Raw genomic sequence first — 17,695 nt, forward strand, 5'->3', positions numbered from 1 at the left:
ACTTTTGGCCAAGACAAAGGCGAAGTGAGGCGACGCAACACGCGTCCTTCGTCGCCTCTACTTCTCTGATGTCGTTTTGGTGTGTCTGGGCCTTTAAGAGTCAAATTGCTGCACTGGTGAGCGAGAATAACCTGCCAGTAGACTACTCGATGTCTATTCTGCCTCAGTCGTCACCGTGTCACGTCAAACTGCATGCCATATTGGATCTGAGCAGAAAAGTGTTGAACCTTGAACTAATGTAAACGTCTCTGAACTACATATTCTATCCAGTGAACAAAGAGGCAATCATCTGGCATGTTATACATCGTGACATGTAGTCCAACACATGGTTTTGACATTAATGTGGCCCATGTCACCTTCAAATTATCTTAACAGCTTGACCTCTGAATGCGGGCCGGATATTTGCATTTTAACACAATCTGCTAAGCAGCCTTTGCCGCTTCCTCTTTAGTGGAAGAGGAAGTCACCTTTGACTGCAACGTAAGTACAGGCCATCCTCTGCTGCTGAGAGGCCGCTAAACGCTGACGTAGAGGACCAGGATCAGCAGCGATAAGTGAGACGCTGCATGGACTTTACTACTTAGGGACTACTGCTAATGGTGATGATAAAACAAACGGGATTAATACTAAAGCTCTGAAATGTTAGCTCCTGAGTGAATGACGGTCGAAACGGAAGCTGTTCAAAAATGGAAGGTGCGAGCGGGTGAATGTGTCCAAGGATGCCAGCTTCTCTGCTTCCTTTTGGGGGGGAAACAGCTGCAGGGGATGTTTGGAGTCAAAAGGGCTTAACTTGCATCCAGACACTCTCAAGATGGTTTCAAGGATTAAGGGACTTTGCTTAAAGCCCTGAGGACCGCAGAGTGTGAAAACGGTTGAGAAGTCAAGTTACGAGAAGAATGCCAACACGGATGCCCGCAGCTACTGGCAAGTTCAATTTAAGACTTTTTCAAAAAACCTTTTAATTCTAGTTAGAGCAAAATGTAAAACCAATTTCACAACAAAAAAGAACTTCAGACACGACAAAGAAGATCAATGCAAGAGCTGCTCTGTGTGACAGAAGTGATTTCTACTCACAGTTGTAGCCTACAGACAAAACAACTTGTATAACTTGAAGGCTGTCTGCAGCTGCAACAACAGTTTTCCTCCCTACAGTTTAAGATTTTAACAAACTGCAGACACTTTCTTAGCGGCCGTACACATGCTGCGTCTTTTGCGTGCTTATATCCATTGTTGTCGATCCATTGTTTGCCTCTGAGGACGTCACATCATCGTCAACAAGGTCAGCAAAACTGACGCAGAGAAATCAAGTGTAAAGCTACTGTGAAGGATTGATCATGCTGGAAATGCATTTATCTTTTGAGTTTAGTTTAGTCAATGAGGCTTCCTGCTAAATTACCATCATCGCCATCGCAGCATGCAGGTTTTGGTTGCTTAGTAACGGCAGGCGTGACAGGAGCACAACCTCCCAAGCACATTGGAAAAAAAAAAAAAAATGGCATAGCTGCCGTTTTCCACACGTTTTTAGACGCACTATGTGTTCAGCCCCTTACAGCACAATGTGTACTGTCTGACAAATGACCCAGAAGATGTCTTACCTGATCACCACGCTTAAGGCCGACTTCTGCTGCCTTGCTCCCAAGCTCCACGCCGTCAATGAAGATGCGGAAGCCTTTCTCCTGACCTCCGAGCAGGGTGAAGGCCAGTGGAGAGTCCCTGGACGGCTTGGTCAGTGTCACCAGCCGCGGCTTGGCTTTAGCAGCACACGCTATATTTAACAGTCTGAGGTGCCCGCACATTTTCTGGAAAAGGAATACGACACAGATGTGAGGAAAAAGCAATAAATGGCATACATAAAATATATATGTTTGCATGTGAACAATCCCTTTGTTAAAGTGTTGTACTTACTTCTTTCTCCAGATTGCTTTCAAACTCCTCCAGAAAGTGAGTCATGGCAGGGTCACCCTCAAAGTCATTGAAGTGATTGTTTACCCACAGCAAGACTACCCGTGTAACCTGCAGCAATCACATGATCAGCACGGGACAACATACAGTTTACTGGTTGACTAGTGGTGCATAAAAAGGTCTATTGGTTCATGGAAAATCTCTGCTTAGGTGTGTTAGAGTGCCTACATTTTCATGCAAGCAGTCTATTCCATTATTAAGTTGTGTGTGATTGCAGTGTACGGTATATTCTCCATTTGAATTATTTCATCAGTTCATGCAGATACACAGTGGTCCTACTCCCGTACCTTGTCCCTGAGACTGGGGTCGTGGAACCACTCCAGGAGCTTCTTGCCCACGACCATGGGGCTGGAGAGGAAGGTCCTGTAGGTCAACAGGAAGTCCTCGATGTATGTGGGGTCCACCACTGAGTGTTCCTCCACCAGGTGCATGGTGAGACGCTCCGGTGTGCCCTGACGTTTCAAATCATGGTGTTATTTGTTGAAAATAACCTTTCATGCAACATGATCGGCTTGCAAAGATCTGGTCAAATATCTAGCGGTAATTATTTGTTTGGTTGTTGAGTGATTCTTTGTTTTGTTTTGGGGTTTTGCGAAAATGTGAATTGACTTGTCACCTTGATGACGATGTGTCCTTTCCTGGTGCCGGTGCGGTCCAGTTCGCGGTGCTCCTTCACCATGACGATCTCCCCTTCCTCCTCGACCTTCTGCATGTTCTTCTCCACCTGGTTGAGGATGCAGCAGTAGTCCTGCTGGGCTATGCACACAAACTGGACAAGACAGGATGAAACAAGAGTTAGAGACAGATTTCATACATTTTGACACAAACTTAGAATATCCTACGTGCTTAACAGTATTGCAGTTTATTTAAACATGCATGCTATTTTCTGTTATTGGATCCCCTTAATTCTTGACCTGGTAGAGGGATAACTTGATCAGAGATCGGCAAAACACAAATGAATGGTAGATTGAAAGACAATGAGAACAGCTGATAAGAAACAAATACTGCATAACTAAAGTACTATCCCCACTGATAAGTTATGAAAAAATGTCTTTCACTAACCACTGAGCTCAGATCCTGATGATTAAAGAACTAAAAACATTCAGTGTCTTTACTTTCACTGTTTAGTACTTTATTCCCATTCAACACATGATGCTAATAATGTGATCTGGCTCGATACATGCGCTGGCATGTTCTCTTAAAAAATGTTTTTTTCTCAGTGGATGCTACGCCCAAAGCAACTTACAATGTCATGAGTGCAAATACTGTCTGCCTAGAGTGGGTCATAGTGGGGTTTAATATCACAAGATGTCAGGGTTCATGTCATGCGTTTCACACTGAGATGCAGATGAAATGGACCCGTTAACCCCTAATGGTACATGTCCACAGCTGCTTGCATAAAATGCTTTCAGAAACACATTATAGTGAACTATTTTCAAAGTATGAGCTGCCATGTTGGTTCCGGTTTGAAAGCGAGGCGATCCCTCGTGTCCAAAAACGCCCCTGTGGACACGTACCCCGTGATACTATGCAGGAACAATTACAACCAAGATCCTACCTGGCAGTCGTCCACCTTGGTCTTCATCACGCCCTTCATGTACTCCTTCTCCATGGTTGGCGACACCCCAAAACTGTTCCCCATGCACAGGATCTCCGTCCGGCCCTCGGGGTACGTCACCTCCACCGAACCGTTCAGGATCACCGACCACGAGTCCAGCTGGAGCCCCAAACAAGAGATTATAGTAGTTAGATGTTGGAAAAAGATAAAGCAAAAAGAAAACACAACAACAATAATAACTTTTTAGATCAGATTGAGTTCAGTCAAGTACTATTCCCAACAGCTGGTGTCGCTTAATGAGTCAAAGTTATTTATCAAAAAGAAACATATGCAGCAACTACAAGGCGACTGCTGCACTAACAGATGGTTTTCATACTTCCCTCAGAGGGATTATTAGAGCTGCCCAGCAAAACACAACTAGAATATGAAGATGCAATACACTCAAAGTATTGTTACAAGTAATACATGCTTGATTAAAACAAAGAAAGATCTTATTTCTTATCCCTTTGAGGGGAAATAAGGATGTTTTCAAGAAATCCCTGAAAAGCAGATTCACATCTTTTACCCAGCCGACAGCAACAATATGCTCATTGAACCCTGAATTCTTCATGAACGGACATTTACTGAAGTGACCAGGCCTTCAAGGCAAGGTCTGCTCTCTATTGTTTGAGTGCATCATAGGAAAAAAACAAAACCAAATTGTATTCATTGAAACTCGTGTCGTGTCTCGACCAGAGAGATAGAGAGAATAAGTGATGCCTGCTTTAGTTGCCTAGGGGTTCCTAGATAAGGTCTGGCGATACGGGTTGTCCGCCGTTCAGATTTAATAGAGCAGAAAAAAACATTAAATGGAAGACGAACGATTCAGTGGTGTGAAGGGGTGAGACTAAGGTTCAGTTCCTCGAGAGACACACACACACACACACATACATATATATACAGTATATATATATAATTAAAGGCAAGACAAAGTCACAAGACAGGGCTTGTGTCTGCGTGAATATGAACACACACCTCCTCTCCATCATTGAGTACGATGGTGCCGGCGCGTTCGACCACAGCGAACACCATGACGGCGCAGAGTTCCCTCCTCACTGACATGGTCATGTTAGCGAATGCTGGCAGTTGATGCATGAACTCCAGTAATTGCTCTGTGAGAGGGACAGAGGAGAGACAGAGGAGAGACAGCGGAGGAAGTTTAGTATAAAAAATAAAAGAGCAAACAGAGACACCCAGAGCAGAAAAAGAGGACAGGCAGCGCTCTTGGCGAGCCTGCGTCGCACTCGCTTCCAGCCAAAACGGCACGAGCTGGAGGCTGAGCATCAAAACGGATCATCACCACAGAGGAATCATTATCTGGAGAACATAAAGCCAAATATCAATTCCATTGATATAAGCCTTCAAGGCGAGCCAAGAATAATTGCTGACACTTCACTCAATGACCTCTGTGTGGGATTAAGAAGTCCACTGCAGACACTGAAACCACGTTTAGTGCTCTGATCACGTTTAAAGGGTCAGGTCATCAAAATTAACAAAAAACATTTTCTGACTCATCGCTAGAGGTATCTAACAATGCAGATAGGTCCTTCGTATAACTTTAAGCGTTGAACAATTACATTTAGGGATGCTAATACAGTTATTTTGATGAGGGCAAATCGACACGTCGGTCGTTTTGGTCTCAGTCGATTAAGATTTCTTTAGTTGATTAGTCATTTTTTATGTTTTTCATGCTGAATGACTTATTTCTAAGAAACTTATGAGCTCATCTCTGGTAAACACCAGATTTAAAGTGGTGCTTTTGTGTGATTCTTTGTGGAGAAACTCAGTTTTACAGATTATTTCCATTATAGATTAATCTCCCTATTATCTCCTTGATTACTTCTTTTGTCTATAAAATCAGAAAATAGTGATAAATGGCCAAATTACTTGTTTTACAACAAACATAAATATATATAGAGTTCATGACAAAGACAAGCAGCAAATCCTCACAAAGCTGAACTATCAGATGTTTGGCATTTCTGCTGACTAACACTAATAATCAATTATTAAAATGACTCGGTATAATCCACAGACCTCTAGGACTGTAAGGAAATATCAATACACTCGAGTATCGCGACATTATGTTTTGTGTTACTGTATCAATTCTTTAAAAACACTGTTGATTTCTAATTAATAGTTTACATGCAATGATTTATGGCAGACAGTGGCTCAGATTGTGTTGTGTTATGATGTTGGATGTTACAGGGACTGTAATAAATGCAAATGCAGAACCAACTGTTCTGATTGCGTAAAAACTTTTCATCAGAATCTTTTCCCTATATCTTTTCCTAAAATTAGAATTAAAAATATTGCAATATACCGCCTTGCTTACTGAACAATTATTCAGTAGAAAGTCGTCCCTGTGATCCTGCGTCACAGTGATGTGAGGTCTGTGGATCATGCTGAGCTACCAGGGCATTGTTTCTTGAAAGACAAGCTGCTGTTCCCTTTTTTCAGTTATTTTAAGCAGCATATACTAAATTATTTTCACCTCCTTTGTGAATATTTTAAACTCTGGCTCACCAAAATACTGCTGTATGTGCAAGAAAATCTGTTGTTTTGTTTTTTGGGTGAATGTCTTTAATATTGGGTGTATTTGACTGGGTGTGTCAGAAAGGGAAATCGTCTATATAATCCAGAGACATTCTGCATTGTTGTCCAAAGTAGGAAAATACCCCTCTCTCTCTCTCTCTCTCTCTCTCTCTCTCTCTCTTTCTCTCTCTCTTTCTCTATCCCCCATCTACCAACCCTCTCTCCCCTCCTGGCTGGCTGGCCAGTCTGGCGTTCTGGCTGACCTGTGCTTGGCATGGCAACAGCGTCGTGTGTGAAGCTGCGGAAGCTCTGAAAGTTTAATGTGCTGGGAGAGGTGAGGCGAGAGGATGTGCTGGAGTGACCTAGAAAAGCCTGCCGGCAGAGGGAGGGGTGTACCGCGGGGAGGGGGGCGCGGGGGGGAGATCAGCCAAAGAGGGGGGAGGGGGAGAACGGTTGGCACTCACTCTCACTCTCTGCATCCAGTGCATCATCCTCCCCCAGTCCACATCTGTAGCTAAGCTCTGACACTGTGTACATGCTTTTTTTAAACATGCCTATCATTATCATTGGAGTTGAGTCATAGCTTTTAGGGATATGATACTGCAAGCCCGATGTGGCTTTGAGAATTACTCGAAAGCCCACGTTGTAAATGAGAGCAGGGAGGCAAAACAGGCTTCAGACAAATGTAGATTTATTGTGACCGATTTAAATAAGAAAAGGAGGGTGTGGCTTTTATACTGCACTGAATTAATCTCAAACTGGGACAAGGAGTGCTGTCCCAGCCGGGAACAACACTGCTCGTGCTTTTTTTGCAGATATCTCTGAAAACACGCCCTTCTCTAAAGAAGCCTTGGCGCTCTCAGGCATGCACAAAAAATAGACTGCGTGGCAAAATAACTATTTATAATAATGCTATTCGTAAGCTGTCACAGTATGCTCACCGATGTCATCGTCGGTCCTGTCCATGGGGTCCTTCTCCAGGCAGTCGCGCACGATGTCCCGGCTCATGAGGGGGTCCGACGCTCGCTCGATGTCCTCCTCATCGTCGTCTTCCTCGGAGTCAACGGCGGTCTCTGGCAAGCCGCTCAGGTCCATGTCGCCTGGTTCGTTTTCTGTGGCCTAGAAAGAGTAAACAGACGAGAAATGAGTCAGTAAATCTGCGATTAAAGATCGACAAGGTGAGGGAGTCGGTGTCTCCATCCAACATCAGCAGTTGGAGAACTAACAGTCCAAACCAAAAAGTTCAGATGTCCATCTACAGCCACGTCTTTGAGCGCGACACTGAACCACCTACCTGAATGCTCTTTACAAACAATGCTTGTCAGCTAGATGCCTGGAAAGCGAATAAAATGCTGGCAGCTGCTGACCAAGCCAGTGACCATGTTCAGCTGTCAAAACTCAGACAGAGTAAACTCATTTGTAAACAGCCAGGGTAAAAACTCAGCATAATAAGGAGGCGGCGGTTGCATACGCACAAACACACACACACACTGCTGAAATCATTTCACAGTACAAACATCAGCTGCGTTTCCAACCGTAAGCAAAATAAAACAAGAGCTTCTGTAAAACTGTTGTGCAGATTTGACCCATTTAATGAAAATGGATTAGAGGTATTCTGTACTGTAAGAGAAAGACAGGCGTCAACACTGCATACCAAACACGCTGCGATGCATAGTAACAAGCTAATTAACTCCCAACTTTCCTCTCCTCTCCCCCTCAGCAAACTCCACCGCCTGCCTCGAAGCCAGATCCTGTTCTTTGAAAGCACGAGATGAAATACGTGCGGAGATGAGGAAAATTAAGCGAGATGAGGAGCGAAAGAAGTAGTGCAGGAGTGATACTAACAGAGCTCCTCTGCTATCACCAAAGGAAATAGTTCTATAAATGACAGAAGGGCCACATCGCCTGGTTCACGCTCACACAACGTGAAACCAAAGCAGTTGGATAAAAAGGACTACAAAGCATCCCCCAGCACCGTGCAAAAAAACACACCCCTTCCTACCTCAATCTGGTGCCCAACCTCAAGCTTCTTAGCAGAAAGAGAAGAAAAGGTTGCCTTTGCAAACTGTCCGCAAAATCCCAGAGCCAGACGCATCTTCACCTCCCAGACTGTCAGTCTGCTTTTGAATTTTTCAGAGCTCAGAGTCGCTGTGCCCAGGTCTCTCACAGATGTCATTTCTCCTCAAACGCCATGTGCAGAAGGCTCATTAATGATTCAGGCCAGTGTCTGAGTGGCCATTTGGGGCGTCACCGGACCACACGCCCTCGTGGGCGGGGCCGGGCGAGCTGGTTGTATGACAGAGGCCTTTTGACAGTGGAGAGTCATAGATGAAGTAAGGAGCAGTAAAGAATAAAGTGCGGTATATCTTATCTAAAAATAGAATAAATCAATAACTAGAGCGGATCAAGGTTATTAAAGTCAACTAAAACAAAAATAAACAGTGAGAAATATTTTTAGTAAGCTAAAACTAAATAAAAACGATATCCTTTAAGAAAACTGCCTGGGTAAAAAACTAATAATAAAATAAAAATGAACGTAAATTCATTTAAATTTTAGTTTGAAAATTTCTGTCAACTCTCGTGACATTGAAACACAGAAATTGGAACGGACTTGACACTCTAAGAGACGGTGCTATGCCGCAATTGTTTCACGAAAGTAGCCTGAATATTTTGTATGTATATGTAGCTATACTTTTGAGACATTGTAACTGGCCTTAACAAAAAAAAAACTACAACTACTGTAAAACTAAATACATAAAAACTACACCTCTCTGAAAAACGGAAACTAAAACTAGCAAATACACTCCTAAAAATAAACTAAAATGAAATTGAAAAGTCAAGACTATTATAACCTTGAAATGGATGCACTCAAATAAACCTAGTGTTAAAATGTCTGACTTTCCAGATCTGAATATGGAAAGACTTCAGACAATTTGAATAGTATTCCCTGAGCACCCTTTGTCCTAAAACCACAGACAGTTGCATATTCATTGCCCTTTTTCTACAGATGGACAGAGGACACACTAGACAGGTTGTTATCCGCAGCTAATATATTAGGGAACAAACATAAATCAGCAAAAGAGGAGTGAGGATGCACATTATCCCTTCATAGATGCCACAGTGACTTAACACGCCACATGGAGATAGCTTGTTAAAATCTGAGAAGCCAGCACGCCGTATTTAAATACAGGCTGCCTTTGTATTTGTGCACGGGCTCGTTTGTCGTGTTATCTATGCATCAAAAATCCATTAATGTGCAGTAGGCATTACAAGTCAGCGGGCAAGTCAGGTGTTGTTAATATTTCATCAGGGCTATTCTTGGATCAATGCTTTCAAAGTCCTTCTGAAGGACCAATTTCATGATTTATTCAGACACAAAACAGTGCGCCATGTTGCCGCTGACGTGAGAGTGATGTCGGTACAGTGTTTAAACTATTCAATGCTTCCCATCAACAACCTGTACCCCCTATTAGCTCAGCAGCTCTAAAATTAAAATCTAACACCCATATATCTTTGTACCATCAACGTCCTGTGGTCTCAAGTGTAAAGAACAAGCCCTCCCCTGATCCGTTTACTCAGAAAACACCCCCCCCCGGTGAAGACCACAAACATCGCTCGTGATCTACAACGCCACATTAAGAATTCTGAAACCTGCAGGGTGCAACTTTAGCTAACGATAAAGTAATGTTGCATAAAGCAAACAGTTTGGGGGAGTCATGCCGGGTACCCCAGGACAGCAAGATGAGTTTTAATCCTTTTATCCATCTCTAATGCTTATGCATTTTAATTTTGTGTGCAGAGTGTGAGTGGTCTAAAAGTTGATGGAGGGGGGCTTTTGAGCAGAAACAGCTCAACCCTGAAGATTGGCTGATAAAAGTAAAAGACAAACTATCTCCTTTATTTAATAACTGCTTCTAGTAGTAACCCCGAGCAGTTTTAAGATTAATGTGAGAGGTCAGGAGACGATTAAGAGAAGAGAGGGAAATGAAAATATTTCTGCAAAACAAAATTATATATATTTTTTTGTTTCAAACGTTCCTGTGAATTACTGGATCATCTTACTTCTTCAGGCCTCTAAAACATGTTCAAAAAATTATGAAAATTATGTTTTTGAATATTTAAACAAATCATAATCCAAAGACGTATATATTATATATGCAACCAGTGTCAAGTGGGAAAAAAAACTGCATGGTTTTAATTGACCAGAAGCTTTCTCTTGGCTAGTTTGAGACAAAATTGACATCTTTAAATTGCTTGTTTGATTCAACTAACAATCCAAAACCCCAAAATATTCAGCTTACTAACATAATAGACCGAGGAAAACAGCAAATCCTCAAATTTCGGACTCTCGCACCAGCAAGTGTTTGGCATTTTTGCTTTGAAAAGGACACAAACGATTAATTGAAAAATAGAAAATAGAATGAATTACAGATTAGTTTCTATCACTCTACTAATTGTTTCAGCTCTAATTTGGACAGTAGTTATAAGGGGTTTAAATCGCAAGTTTCATCACAATATGGTATTATTTTGATTGTTTGGATAACGATACAATATTTGCTGATACACTATCACAAAGTCTGCCACAATACGATTTCGATTAGATTCAATTCAGGAGCCTGAGATGATATCATAGGTTTATTTAACACAATCAGTTCCACTTCAGTCCCAAACTCGCAAAACACATCTAATATGATTTGACAATGTTTTTACTGGGAAGGAGGTGTCGCTTGGATGGAAATGGTGACACAGACGTGCCATGGGAGTTTCAAAATAAAGGAGCATCTTAAAGATATGTATCGATGTTTTTACTTTAGATCGATGATATTGTATGGTTAATCATTGATATATTATTGATCTAGATCGATGTATTGTTACATCTCTAGTAGATACGTGGGACTGTGAGGAAAAGTGTATAATCGTCCAGTAGGTAAAACACGTGTAGCACACACACACACACACACACATTAAGTAGATCACCAGTGAGCTGAGCCGAGATGTTTGATCACATGTGACAAGAGAGAACGACTGAGACTGAGACAAGTTAAATGAAGGTGTCTGAGTATATAAAGCACTCAGTGACAGAGCAGCAGTTGCTACAGGTAGATTAAAGGCTGTCCAGCAAAGGAGGATCGAGAGACAAGAAGTAAAGGAGGAAACAGGACAGCGTGTTTCAAAGAGAGAGAGAGAGAGGAATCAGGAGACAGAGCTGGCAGATGGCTGTAAGAGCGGGATCACAGACTGGGGACAGGAGAGCCTGTTCAACCTGCCCCAGCCAGCCTCAGCATGGCCAAAACATGCAAACACACACACGTCTTTATGATCAGCACACGCTCAAACAGGCCTAACACGCAATTACAAAGCTGTATTCAAACAATTTGATCTAAAGCCCCTGCACACACAAACAAGAGCCAAGAAGAGGTCCAAACAAAACAAAGTGATTGTGACTGACGCCCCCGAGCGCAGTCGCAAGCATACTTACAAACACACAAATAGGCACACAGCAGGTGACGGTATTAGGAGCCAATAGGGTGGGTGCTCTGCGCTAAGAGGATTAGTTGCAGGGTTTGAGGCACGTCCACAGTCACGAGATTTTGTGTGTGTGTTCTTTTTGAGCTGAATTGTCTTTTATTTACCTCTGGGGGGGTAAAGTTGCTGGAATATATTTACATTTTCTTTTGTCAAAGTGCTACTTATTCATTACCTTAGTCACTCTAACCAAAAAAACATATTCACTGTATTATTGTAGCATAAAAATGGCTCATAAAGCTCATTATCGCACGAGATTGTACGTCACAGCTCCCTGGGAGTTCTGTACTTTTGCTTTGAGGTGATGAGAGGCGGGAGCCGGAGTCAGGATGTAGGCCGGCCCACCTGCTCGCAGCCACCCGCCTGTGTGCTCGTCTCCCGTCGAGCAGTGACGGTGTCCTATTAGTGTCTCATAGCCTGTTTGTCTGCCAAGCGTTTTACATTCTTTCCCCAAATGTTCTTGTCCTACTTAATGAGACTAACCCGCCGTCCCGAGGGGTATATTTGTCATTTCACCAAGGAGAGTCTCTCCTTAATATGAGCCGGGCTTCAGTTCAACCTTAATTGATCCACGCAGATCGGGTTAAACCATTAGCAGACAGTTTATTTAATACTATAAACTCGTTAACATGTCGTGTTAGTTTAAGATAGAAAGTAAGCTAATTAAAAAACATTCCATTGTCAAAGCCTTTTAACCCAAAATCAATTAATTCTGTCATATGTTTCAATCAATCAATCAAATTGTCTGTGTACAGTAAATATGAAGCTACAGGCAGCAGCTGGTGTAAAAATTGTGTTTCCAATCGTTCAACTAAGCTAAGCTAAGCTGATACTATCTTCGTATTTACTGTACAGACATGAGAGTGCTATCGATCTTCCAAACTAACTCCCAGCAAGAAAGATAAGAAATGAAATTGGCTTAAGACCGAAGACCGTAACTAGTCCGGGTGAGGTTTAAGCTCACATGACCGACCTGTTCCGACCCGTTCAGAGTTGGTCCAGTTACCCGACTATCACACCTAGTGGCCTATCTATCCAGAGGGGGTCCAAACTGGGGATCCAGCGCCAATGGGGGGCGTCCTTACCTGATAAATGTCTGACAGGCTGCTGCTTCCAGAGTCGCTGGTGATACTACATCCTGAGTGGCTGGAGGAGACGTGGGTCACCTGTGGGTGCAAGCCGTCGGCCAGGTGAAGTCTGCTGAAGTCTGCGGGGAGCTGCACGTACACACACACACACACACACAACATACACACAGATGGTCAGTATCAGCCAGCTCAGCCGCCACCGCTGGTCACGCTCACAACGCTAACACTCGAGCTGGCCGCCGGCCAAGTGGCGACACACTTAACGGCTTGTCGTCCTTCAGTTTGATTGAAGATCTACTTGGATATTATTCCATTTCTTGTATTTGTTTTCCTATTTTTATCGTATTACAGTGGAGTCATTTTGATGAATAGTCGCTGTTGTAAGAACAAATTGTACTTTTGCAACTATAAAAAAAAAATATTGCCCCTTTAATTTTAATTGGAAAGTAGCCAAAGACACTCTTCTATTCATGAACATTAGGATTATCTTTGTCTTTATTCCATAGCAGTGATTATACAATGTTAACAGAACAAAACATTTTAATTAGTCCTGCTGCAAGAGCTCAACTTTACACATGATTTATTATCCAAGCAAAGAAAAAAGGCGATGTTAATTAAAACATCCGACTTCATAGAATCTGTCAGAAACATTTATTTAAGTTAAGTTAATTAAGTTTATCACGACATGGGAGAGAATAAAAAAAGGTCTCCTCGTCTTCAAACTTCAAACTCGACGTGTCAGTAAAAGACCACGCTGTCCATTTATCAAAAAGTCTACCAGGTCTAACGAACCTCAGTCTCATTGCGATAACACTTATGCAGCTCCTGATAGCAGCAGTTAGCCGTTAGCTGAGCTGGAACTTCCTTTTTATGAGCGGAGTAAACCAACAAGAAGCGCTGCATACATCAAGGAAATACCCCAATTAAAGCAAGCAAACTCGCAGAACCTAAATGAACACCAGGCAGTAATGGAGGTAGGGGGGGTGGGAACCCCTCTGAGTAATTCATACCGTAGAAAGTAACAGAAAACTGCGCTGTAATTAGCCATAGTGTAAATGAGCCAACCCACTTCTCTATGGAGATGACCCTGAAATGTAAAATGCATCAGAAAACACCCTGCTGACGGTTTAAGACGCAGATGATTAAAACAAAAACAAGTGGAGCGGTTAGTAGAGCAACAGTGTTTGTGGGTTATTTGAAGAACACACTGTACTGTAGTAGAGCTGAAACTCAGCTCTTTCTCAGTTTTCTATCATTAGAAATTGAATATTTGGGGGTTTGGACTGGCATAAACAAGGTCTAAGAGGACGGGAGCTTGGGTAGTTTTCACTATTTTATAGACATTAATCGATTAGTTGTCAACTATTAAATCAATTGCCAACTATTTAGATATTCGATTAATCAGTTTGAGTATTTTTTAAGAAAAAAAAAGTCAAATTCTTTTCTTCCAGCTTCTTAAATGTGAATATTTTCTAGTTTCTTTACTCCTCTATGACGGTAAACTGAATATATTTGAGTTGTGGACAAAACAAGATATTTTGAGGACGTCATCTTGGGCTTTGGGAAACACTGATCGACATAATCTGACATTTTATAGACCGAACAACTAGTCAATTAATCGAGAAAATAATCTGCAAATGAATCGATCAGTAAGCGACTGTACCATGCATCAACACTTTGGTTTCAAACCGGCTATTTCCCCTCATTGGGGAAACTAAATTATTATATTAGATTATATCTATAATGACAGTGAATCTCAGAAATGATCTATTTAAGTCCTTTATTTTATATATTATTTTAAATGTGTGCAATATATAGTGTTTTCGAATGAAAGCCTTCTTATCCGACTGGAAAGCCACAGGGGTGAATTATGAATTTAATCAAACTGCGTGAACTGGTTCATGGAGTCTATAGACGTAAATATTTTATGGCCAAATGTTTTATTTACCAATATATATTTGATACTCAGCAGGGAGACCGCTCTGAGCAGCTTTAAACTCCACTTCTGGCTGCGGCAGATCATCAATATTACATTTTTTACACCTAAAAGTCAAACGTGGCTGATTTAACTAGGTTGCTTCATTCATCATATGATATCAGAGCTAAATCTAAGCATCCAGAGAGAGAGAGAGTTTAGCAGTTTTTGTACAAGCCGTATGATTTCAGATGTGGATAGTAAACAAGATTTTTAATTTTATTTATGTGTTTTAAATGTTTCTTCTGGACAGTAAAACACTTTTAATCCTGCTTTGATAAGTGCCAGTACATAAAGGCCAGATTTTGCTTCAGTAAATCCTGATGTGGGTGTGAGACACTGGACAGATTGTGCACTATAGCGAGGCTTTTAGCTCCTCTCATCTGAGCTGTAAAAGGTAAAACGGTCTCTGAAGAACAGTAGTTTGTCTGGGTGTCAGTGTCTCCAAATGCACTTTGTGCTGTAAATAACTGCCTCAGATAGTTTTTGTAAATCAGCGGCAACACTATGAAGTCTCACACTTGCATGACAAACAGAATAGATTGGATAGAAATACATCTTAGGAGGTTCATTTGCAAGTAAATGGGTTTGAGCCGTCATCTTGCTCTTGAACGTACTCTGAGGAAACGTCACAGCTTCTGAAGCACTCGTCGGTTAATTAAAGAGTTTTTTGAAATGGGAAGGAAAGCTGGCAGAATTATCACTGTGCAATATTGGAAACTAGTTTTGACTTCTCAATATTCATGATCTGCCCTTTGAGGCCCAGCCGCAATAAAATTGAAGAGCTCGGAGGTGTTGTGGCACTGAATTGATTTGGCAGAAGGTGTGACAAGATATTTGGAGACCTTTCTGAGCTGTTTGTGAGGAGGGATGGGGGGGTTGGAATTAGAAAAATAAGACATATCCATTCACAACGCTCCTTTATGTGTCGGAGACAAGAGACTGAGAGCCAGACAGTGCTGCTCCTGTGGCACTGAGGTGTGATGTGACTACACTGTGTCAAAGATTGCCATCACGTTTAATTATCTGGCTGGCTGCACTAACCAAAATGGTCGACCGGAGGGGCCAGTCAGTCACTAACCCCCCCCCCCTCAGGCTGCTATTTCCCATCCCCTCGTCTGGTCGACTTCACTCTCAACGCCTCCAGCTGACTTCCACGTTGTTATTAGTACCGGCTGCTGGGCGTTATTGTGTCGGCGTGACGGATCTCTTTGTCTGTTCGTAACTGCCGTGATAAAGCCTCATCACATTTTCTTATGATGACTTTTGGGAGCAAAATAGATTACGCTGCAGTTTATCACTCTCATGTAATACAAACCCCGGAAGTGGAGTTATGTTAAAGCTACAACTATGGACATTTATATGTATTAGTGTCGTGGCTTTGAGGTTTCAACTTTAATGGAGAGGGATTAACGCATTCTTGGGTTTGTTGACAATAACAATAATATAGAATATCACCTGCCTTATTCTTTAAGAATATACTTTTAGACGAGACACTGCAGGCAAAAACATTGTTCTTCATGCACTGGTCAATTTAGAGATTTTGCTTCCATAACATCTTCTTTCAAACTAGTGGAAAGAAACCATCCAGAATACACATTTAAGGTGTTTATTTTACTACTTTGTCTATTAACGTCTGTAGATTATCCTAAAATCACCAAAAGTTAGCATTAGATAATGCCTCATTTGCATATTTAAACATACCATTTCAGGAAAACAACTGTCTTAATGTAAGTAATCAACTGGGGAAGTTGCATGAAGATATCTATTGGTTAAAGTTTCTACCTTATTCACCTGAAAAATATACTGTAGATAAAAACAAACACCTGAATTATTAACATATTCTTAACAGTTTGGTTGCACATTCATTGAATGGAAGTGCTCCGAGGTTAAATGAATTGAATATTCTCGTTATTGAGAGTACAAGGCCGGCCATGAGGAGTTTGTCGATATGGCCTTCCAACCAGCCACTGGAGTGGTCTATATGTCAATAATAATAATACCCCCACTGGTTTCCACAACCAGCTGGAGAGGTCCCACCCCCTCCCAACAAACCCCCATAAACTACAAGCCCCTCCCACCCCCCGTGGAAAGAGACAGAGATAAAGGGTGGGCAGGAAAGAGGGATAAAGGGAGAGGATAATAAACACTTAATCCTTTCTCTCCACTCATTTAGGTCATCTGTCTGTCGGCCAATAAGCCAGCGTCCATTCAGTCTATAAGCATGTGGTCCATTGACCTCTTCGGCCCCGATGGCATGCGAGAGGAGACGGGGGCCAAGATGGATGCCGGCACAACAATAATGACACGAGCTCATTACGCTTTTCCGATCAGTGGCGTGACATGGCAACACATGTACAGTGCATCGTTAACCTCAATCGATCTACAAAGTATGTACAAGCACGCTACTGTATAGATCTATTAGTTATACGCTCACAATGACAGCATGAGATTGTGATGATTCTCCTACCTTGTATCAGCCTCTCTCTTTGCTCCGAACTCAGCGCTCTCTCTTGCGAACAAATGAAGTGAGCTCTGCAGAACCGCGAGCCCAAAATACGTCCAATCAGCTGTCACAGAAGGATTAAGCGTCGCTCTAATGCTCGAGCCACAACACTCAAGCTCTGCCTACATGTGAGCAGATGTGGCGCTCCTAAAATTACACTGTAGACCTAATGACCTAGATTGCTGGGTGGAAGCCCTGGGTGGAAGGAAGCGCTGGCTGGCTCTCAATCTCTTTACCGCCTTTACATGCTGGGGGTGAATCTGTGCCACTACGCTAGATAGATGTCCAATATTGTGGGTGGCCAAGCTCAGAAATGCAACCCTTGCAATGGTGTACACAAAGCATTAAAAGGGTCTCAAAAACACCCTCATATTTCCTCTCTGAAAGGATTTAAATTGTTGGTTTAATAGGTTTAAATTATGGAGCAAAACACAACAACAAAACGATTCTTCTTTCTGAATTTAAAGCAGCTAAAAAGCGCCCGAAGCTGCGCGGCTCCTTTCAACATT

At 42.1% G+C, this 17,695-nt stretch overlaps 1 protein-coding gene across 19 annotated transcripts in view; it reads right to left on the bottom strand.

The window, feature by feature from the left end:
* The window catches only part of rapgef2b (Rap guanine nucleotide exchange factor 2b), a 125,823-nt gene that overhangs the window by 18,990 nt on the left and 89,138 nt on the right, over positions 1 to 17,695 (bottom strand). For 15 of the 19 annotated variants that reach the window (XR_012595635.1, XM_074649167.1, XM_074649165.1 and 12 more), the window contains 8 exons: positions 12,703 to 12,834; positions 7,033 to 7,210; positions 4,535 to 4,671; positions 3,521 to 3,679; positions 2,579 to 2,731; positions 2,250 to 2,414; positions 1,906 to 2,013; positions 1,596 to 1,799 (listed from right to left, as the gene is read on the bottom strand). Coding sequence is in view for 18 of the 19 variants with exons in the window: in XM_074649167.1 (XP_074505268.1) it covers positions 1,596 to 1,799; positions 1,906 to 2,013; positions 2,250 to 2,414; positions 2,579 to 2,731; positions 3,521 to 3,679; positions 4,535 to 4,671; positions 7,033 to 7,210; positions 12,703 to 12,834 (1,236 nt within the window). In the remaining variant the exon portion in view is untranslated. The remainder of the gene's footprint in view (positions 1 to 1,595; positions 1,800 to 1,905; positions 2,014 to 2,249; positions 2,415 to 2,578; positions 2,732 to 3,520; positions 3,680 to 4,534; positions 4,672 to 7,032; positions 7,211 to 12,702; positions 12,835 to 17,695) is intronic. The other 4 variants (XM_074649169.1, XM_074649168.1, XM_074649172.1 and 1 more) reach the window with 1 other exon arrangement.

The sequence above is a fragment of the Sebastes fasciatus genome, chromosome 10, assembly GCF_043250625.1.
Source record: "Sebastes fasciatus isolate fSebFas1 chromosome 10, fSebFas1.pri, whole genome shotgun sequence".
Classification (NCBI taxonomy): Eukaryota; Metazoa; Chordata; class Actinopteri; order Perciformes; family Sebastidae; genus Sebastes; species Sebastes fasciatus.